Raw genomic sequence first — 7,841 nt, forward strand, 5'->3', positions numbered from 1 at the left:
GATCGCTTTGATCCCTGGAATTCGCGGCGGGCGCGGTGGGTTGCGCGAGGGAGGAGGCGAATCGGATGGTGTAGGGGCGGGGCTGAGGGGGGAAGCTGTGTTCTTCGCTCCGGCGGCGGGCGGCCGGCCGGCCGGCCATGCATCTCTCGCTGTGGAAGCCGCTGTCGCAGTGCGCGGCGATGCTCATGGACAAGCGGCACCGCCCGCCGCGGCCGCCGGCGCCGGGCGCCGGGGCGGGGTCCGGCGGCGGGCGGCGGCTGCAGGAGAGCAAGCTGCGGGAGGCGCTGGAGGAGGCCTCCGAGGACGGGTGCCTCACCAAGTCCCGCGACGCGGCGCTGCTCGACGACGGGGACGGGGACGGCGGGGAGGAGGGGGCCGGCTCCGGCTCCGTCAGCCGGTCGCGGTCGCTGGCGCGCCTCAACGCGCAGCGCGAGTTCCTGCGCGCCACGGCCGTGGCGGCGGAGCGCGCCTTCCTGTCGCCCGACGCGCTCCCGGCGCTGGCCGAGGCCCTCGCCACGTTCCTCTCCATGTACCCCAAGTACGCCTCGTCGGCGGACGTGGACCGCCTCCGCGCCGGCGAGTACCCGCACCTCGACAAGGCCTGCCTCGACTACTGCGGCTTCGGCCTCTTCTCCTACCTCCAGAGCTGCAGCCCCGCCGACTCCTCCGTCTCCTTCACGCTCTCCGAGATCACCGCCAACCTCAGCAACCACGCGCTCTACGGCGCCGCCGAGAAGGGCACTGCCGAGCACGACATCAGGAGCCGCATCATGGACTACCTCAACATCCCGGAGTCGGAGTACTGCCTCGTCTTCACCGTCAGCCGCGGCTCCGCCTTCCGGCTGCTCGCCGAGTGCTACCCCTTCGCCACCAACAAGAAGCTGCTCACCATGTTCGACCACGAGTCCCAGTCCGTGAACTGGATGGCTCAGTCCGCCAGGGACAAGGGGGCCAAGGCCTACTCCGCCTGGTTCAAGTGGCCCACCCTCAAGATCTGCTCCACCGAGCTCCGAGACCAGATATCCACCAAGAAGCGCCGACGCAAGAAGGACTCTGCCACTGGCTTATTCGTGTTCCCGGTGCAGTCCAGGGTGACCGGCGCAAAGTACTCATATCAGTGGATGGCATTGGCGCAGCAGAATAACTGGCATGTTCTGCTGGACGCCGGCGCATTGGGGCCTAAGGACATGGACTCGCTGGGCTTGTCGTTGTTCCGGCCGGATTTCATCATCACATCATTCTATAGGGTGTTTGGAGCTGATCCTACGGGTTTTGGCTGCTTGCTCATCAAGAAGTCAGTGATGTCGTGCTTGCAGAGCCCGAATGGCGGGACGGGGGCAGGGATGGTTCGGATTCTTCCGGTCTTCCCGCAGTATCTGAGTGATTCGGTTGATGGGTTCGATGGTGTCCAGGATGGCCTTGAGGATGATATGATCATTCCAATCGAGGAGGAGTCGTCGACGATGAACAGTCACCAAGCATCTCAATTACCTGCGTTCTCGGGCGCGTATTCCTCAGCTCAGGTGAGGGAGGTGATTGAGGAGAGCGAATTGGACCAGGACAGCTCAGATAGAGATGGTGCCAGCACGATTTACGAGGAGAATGAGAGTGTGTCCGTTGGGGAGGTGATGAAGAGCCCGGTATTCAGCGAGGATGAAATGTCAGAGGGCTCTTTCTGGGTTGATTTGGGCCATAGTCCACTTGGTTCAGACCATTCAGAACAGGGGAAGTTGGGATCTCCATTGCCTGCATCCTGGTTTTCTGGTAGGAAGAATGCAAAGAAGACATCACCAAAGGTGCCATCCAAAGTGGCAAGGAGCCCTGTTTATGACAACCATGTCGTGTCCTTTGATGCGGCTGTGAGGTCAGTATCTCAAGAGCTAGAGCATGTGAAGGAAATTCCAGAGGAAGATTGTTCATATAATGGCAAGGTCAGCGAAGATTGTTCATATACCGGCAAGGTCAGCGAAATTGAAGAATGTCAGGATGGTCATGAAAATAAGAGGTTTGTAAAATTCTCTTGTGACAATGGCCGCACACAAGGAACTTCGGCGTCTGTTTTTGGGGGTTATGCTGCAAATGGGAATGGCTCCACTTCGGAGATTTGCCCAGAAAACCAGGTTGAAGCTAAAGACAGTGCCATCAGAAGGGAAACAGAGGGTGAGTTCCGTCTACTGGGAAGGAGGGAGGCACCCAATAGCAGATTCAATGGTGGCAGGCTCTTTGGAGTGGAAGAAGCAGAACGAGTGCCAAGTATGGGACGCAAGGTATCATTCACCATGGAGGACAGTAAGCTGTGTCGTAATGCTGACGCTGGGGAGACATCTGGATATGCAGTGGGAGAAGAAGAAGAAGATGATGATGCATACAGCGACTACGATGAGATTCAGGATGGCAGGCGAGAACCTGAAATCATCTGTAGGCACCTTGATCATGTGAACATGCTGGGTCTTAGTAAGACAACGCTAAGGTTGCGTTACTTGATCAATTGGTTAGTGACCTCGCTACTGCAGCTTCGGTTGCCTGATTCTGGAGACGGTGATGGGGTTCCCCTTGTCTATATCTATGGCCCGAAGATAAAATATGAACGGGGAGCAGCAGTTGCGTTCAATATAAAGGACTGCAACACCGGAACTTCACTGATCAATCCTGAAACTGTACAGAAGATGGCAGAGAAAGAAGGCCTCAATGTTGGCGTCGGTTTTCTGAGTCATATACGCCTCATGGACAACCAGAAACATGGGGTGGCTGATGTGGGCCTCAGCTCTTCCCTGTGCCGGCCTACCTCAAACGGCCGACATGAGAAGAAAAATAGCAAAAATGCCATTGTTGGGATCGAAGTCGTCACTGCTTCCCTTGGGTTCCTTACAAACTTTGACGATGTCTACAGGTTATGGGCATTTGTTGCAAAATTTCTGGACTCATCGTTCCTTGAACAGGAGAGGCTATCATCGATCCCCGAGGATGCAGAAAGATAGTGTTTAGAGGATTTCCGTTGTGGCTTTTTGCAGCATTTAGAGAATTCAGTTGTGGCTATTGCAGCTACTTTGTTATAAATACAGAAGGAAGGTGGTGGCAACAGTGTAATTGTGATGAGGGTTGGAAGAGGAGATATCAAGGCACTTTTGCCTATAGCTTTTGTATCCCAAAATGTGTCTCCCCTTGGCATGAATGGTTTATACTTTGGTGGCGCGGCTGGTATATTTCTTCATTCTTCTTTTCCCCCCTTTACAGGGATGCGACTTTTTTGCTCGTAGATTTTGGTCGAGATTCGTATGTATCATTCACCTGATTATTTGATGAGCGTCTCCATTCCTTGTACTTGCTTGTAAAAGTGGCTCCATTGGCCATGAAGTACCCTTTGCCTGTATGTATGATTCTTGCAACATGAATAGCATGATGATGATAGATTGATAGGTGATCCATCCACCCCTTTCTCAGTTCTCTTTGTCAAACTTGAAATCATCCGCCGTCCTCGGTATGTTCTGTATGGATGCTGGTTTGTTGGTCAATGAGCTCCTCATGCTGTGTCTGATTTTATTTCATTTTTCAAGAATGTGTTGTGTCTGATTCTGATGTATACTGTCGCGGCGGATTCGCTGGTAGTACATGATGATCATCTGAGGCTTTGCAAGTGGTATCCAGAGCACTAGCCACAGTGTTCGATTTCTTTCCGACTCACTGTTGTTGTGTTTCTGCTTTTAGCTTTGATGATGTTGTGTACCTGCACTAAGCCTCCGAGTGGTCGTTGTTGTGTTACAGTGGCGCGATAAGCTCGATCACGCTGACTAGAACGGCCTGCTCGCTTCGTGATGCTCTGTTGCTTTCTGGTTGCTGTTCTAAGTTGCTTCTTTTCTGTTGTGGTGCACTTGGAAAGGAAGATCTGGAGACCCAGGCAAAAACTCGAGAATACTTGCACCGAAGTCGTGTCAGCCATGGCCCGTGAAGGAAACTATAAAAATCCTCTGCGACCCGGCTTAAAAATGACACGCGCACACACACACACACACACACCTGTTGGGCTCGTAAAAGCAATGTGCATCTTTGTGCCTAACATGTGTGCGGTCAATGCCGCTGGGGTCAGGGATCAAATACTTGCACGCCCCTTTCACACCCGCACTTATTTCCACCCCACGACTTGCGCCTCCGTTCCGGTGTCTGTCAACGTTCAGCAGCAGCAACCCCCGGCCGTGCTGGTTGGTGCCAACACACGCCGGCCGGCGCTGGTTGCCCGGGTCGAGTGGAAATCCAGCGCGGTTGACACCAGACGTCCGGATGATTTGGAAATCCGCCAGCAACGATGGTGGCTCGCGGGGGGGCAGAGGGCAGCGGCTGTAGCGTGACACGAATCCTCTGCTTGGAGCTACAGCCAGATCCACTTATTCAGGCGCGGTAACTGCTGTGCGCGATCTGATGACTGCTGCTCACTGTGGCCGGATGATCAAAGGCACCGGATCGTGGACTGGGAACGCACCAGATCGCTGCTCAGTGCACACTGTGGCACCGCATCACGACAGAAAGCGTACGAGGTCCATGTAGCTTGCTCACTTATCCAGTCAAATAGTCAATCCTGCCGGATCTTGCAACTCCGGTCTAGGAACGAAGATGACCCTGACCCAAGGGCAGATATTTTAACGAACTTACTAGCGTGCGAGGAACCGAGGACCGATGCGGGTTTTCCTCGTACAATTATTAGACTAACCACAGTGCAAGTAACAAAGTCCAACTAAGCAAATTTGCTTATGTGACAATGAGTTAATGAGGAGGGAGGTAGTTTGAGTAACTCAGCTACTAGTAGTTACCGTAACAACACATGTCCCAACGCACTATTAGATTATAACCTAATGAATGAAGCTCTGCATGACACCACACTTATGTTACTATACTCTCTTTTTTTGCATGGTAATACGTGTCTCATTCATATCATAAAGAACAAAGTACGAGTCACGTAAAGACCGACATGACAAAACTGAAAAGATAACAGAACATCTCTGAGCTTGACACCAACGCCCGTCACCTGCCTCCGGCACCACCACAGCAGCCACCGAAGAAAAGAATGACGAATCATCTCCTGACCCGAGCTCGACGCGGCTCCATCGCTGATATGCAGCTTTACGGACCTCCAAGGTGGCTCACCAAAAGTGAAACCCTTACCGTTGAACGAATCAGACCGGGGCAACACCCCGGACACGCCATCGAACTCCAGATCTAGCAACCCACCACGACTAAAACGCCGAAGGAGGAAACCATATCTGCCATCCACCAACCACGAGCCCAGCACATGCTCCGTCTTCCAGATGTCGTCGATGCAGACCACAATCTGCATCCGCTCCTGGACTACCTCCCAAGCTCCGCGCCGACGCTGGAGCAAACGCCGTCGCAACGGCGGAGCCCGAGGACACAGGTCCACCACGAGGATGCCGCCGCCGCCACACCATCCTTGCTTGAACAGACTGGTTTCCAAATCCATCCCCAACCATAGGACCGATGGCCTCGTCAGGGAAGGATCCGAAGAATCTTTATTCAGCGTTGTCATCGTCGCCGCCAAAGCAAAGACAATGAACAACCTAAAAACCTAGACTACGAGAGAGTAAAAACGATTCACACGCGTGGATCCGGCGACCCCCCTCACCACCGACGACCGAGGTCGTCGGTGAAGGGAAGCCGCCGGAGAGCGGCGTTGGAAGATCGGCCTCCCCCTGGCGGCGGCTAGGGTTCCAGCCGCCAGGGACGAGAGGAAAACAGGGACGGGGAGTTCTATGTTACTATACCTTCATAGTGGGTAGTAGTAACATAGTCTAGGGATATGTGTATCTGTACTAAACATCGTGATGGTTCGACCTTAGATTATAACCTAATAAATGAAACTCTGCATGACATCACACTTATGTTACTACCTTCATAATGGGTAGTAGTAACATAGTCTAGGGATATGTATATCTGTACTATTAAAGGGGATCGAACATCGCGATGGTTGGACCTCCCATCGCTACTCGCCAGCCTCGTACGATCTCACCTGAAAAAAACATCACCGCGTCTCCGAACCAACCATGGTTGGACCTCCCGAGGTGCAGAGAGGTATGTGGCCCTGAAGGTGCAGAGGAGGCCACACGCCGAACCAACCATGGCCGCGTCCCCGAACTGCACGTCTGCACCTCGACGGCCACTGGACATGCCAAAATCGTGGTCACCCCACCTGGAGTGCCACGACGAGGATAAGAGAGGGTGGATGACTACCGAAGCAGGACAGCCCTGCTGGCGTCACCGCAACGCGAGCATTGCCCAGAGACGCCCTCTGGCGAAGGGGAAGGGAGGAAGAGAGTGGAGTGGCAGCTGGGTCGGGGTGCTAGAGGTTCTGTCAGGGTGGCTCGTACAAGCAGTTCACAAGTGATAGCGAAACAAGGCAACACATATGTCCTGAGAATTGCTTCCATGTTCCAAATATTCTACATCCGCCGACATGTCACAGGGACGAGAGGTATATCCATTTACTCTGTCAATCTGGTTTTAGCCGAGAAAATGCTTTCAACTTTAATATGTACCTCGTTTATCACCTGGTTAATCTTGTTCCATTTTAACTTGAAAAATGATTCCATGATATACATTTGCATGATTCTAGAGTTTCAGAAACTGGGATTTTATTTCCCTCTCAAGGTAAATTTTTTTGGGAGAAAAGGTGGAATTGTTCAATTGATCAAGATGCCTCTCAATCAGATTGGTGAGCCGCCATATTCTGGTAATGAAAATGCTATGCAGTCAAAAGTTTCTTATGTAAGATTTAACTAGAAGAATGGAAAGGTGTTCTTCGGTCAATCACTAAGGACGCCTGCTAGAAGAAGAAGCATTTGAAAATTGTATTGACTAGCCAGATGCTATCACGTCCCAGGGGCTCTCACATTTTTAGGCAGTTCTAAGTGTAATTTCGCGAATGGAAAATGTTCCCTTGGTCATAGTTTGGAGTGGAACCCTCTGTTTCACAGTAGGTGGTATTACTAACTGAACACATGCTTTTGTTAACCATTATTGAATTTAAGTTTGTTGCGTATTGCAAACCTGGAAGGAATAGTGGCTTGGTCATGACCTTGAAATTGTTTCAGATTGCAGAGAACATAGTTAGGTTAAGACATATTGCAATTGCCATTGTTTTACCTTTGTAGTTATTAATTCTCCAATCATTTGATGTATACATATGCTTTATCTTTTAGAGTCACTGTTCAAGGGGGGTACCGTCTTTGCAGGTAATTCTTCCTCGACGTGGCATGTGATCCACCATGGACTCAAGCTGCTCAATCGGGGCTTGGTGTCGCATGTGGGGTGTGGGGAACGGTCAGCAGATTCGTATTTGGCGGGATCCCTTCCTCCTGGACCCTCTATCCTACAGGCCTATCTCGCCACGGGGGGCATGCAGACTACACCAGCTGGCGGACCTGCTGACAGAGCATGGAGGATGGAGGGAGGACATCATCCAGTGCCATTTCGAGCCTGCCGATGCCGTGGTGATCCGCAAAATCAAACTGGCGACGAGACACATGGAGGATGTCCTTGCATGGGGTACCGATCCGCGCGGGATCGGATCTTCTTGGTGCGGAGCGCATACCGCCTCGCCCTCCACCATTATGATGAGTTGCCGCGAGAGTTATTGTTTTTCTCTTCCATTTGTTGAGGTATAATGGACCTCATGAACCATGTTCGCCTCTCCTTTATTAATGAGATGAGGCAAAAGTTTTGCCACCATTTCAAAAATATGCGTTTCATGTAAAGAAAGACAACGGGAGTATCAACAACGCTTCTGGTTCATTCTTCCCTTTTTTTCTTGGTGGGAATAGATGCTCAGCTACACT

At 52.0% G+C, this 7,841-nt stretch overlaps 1 protein-coding gene across 1 annotated transcript; it reads left to right on the forward strand.

Annotated features, from left to right (window-relative positions):
- The first annotated feature begins 49 nt into the window (after positions 1-49).
- LOC119311936 lies at positions 50-3,440 on the forward strand. The gene has a single exon (XM_037587655.1). It carries the CDS (start codon positions 138-140, stop codon positions 2,976-2,978), a length of 2,841 nt encoding a protein of 946 aa, XP_037443552.1. The 5' UTR covers positions 50-137; the 3' UTR covers positions 2,979-3,440.
- Positions 3,441-7,841: the final 4,401 nt, after the last annotated feature.

The sequence above is a fragment of the Triticum dicoccoides genome, chromosome 5B (genome assembly GCF_002162155.2).
Source record: "Triticum dicoccoides isolate Atlit2015 ecotype Zavitan chromosome 5B, WEW_v2.0, whole genome shotgun sequence".
In the NCBI taxonomy this organism is placed as follows: domain Eukaryota; kingdom Viridiplantae; phylum Streptophyta; class Magnoliopsida; order Poales; family Poaceae; genus Triticum; species Triticum dicoccoides.

Coding starts and splice junctions, on each gene's coding strand:
- LOC119311936 (XM_037587655.1), top strand. CDS start 138: ATGCATCTCTCGCTGTGGAAGCCGCTGTCGCAGTGCGCGGCGATGCTC.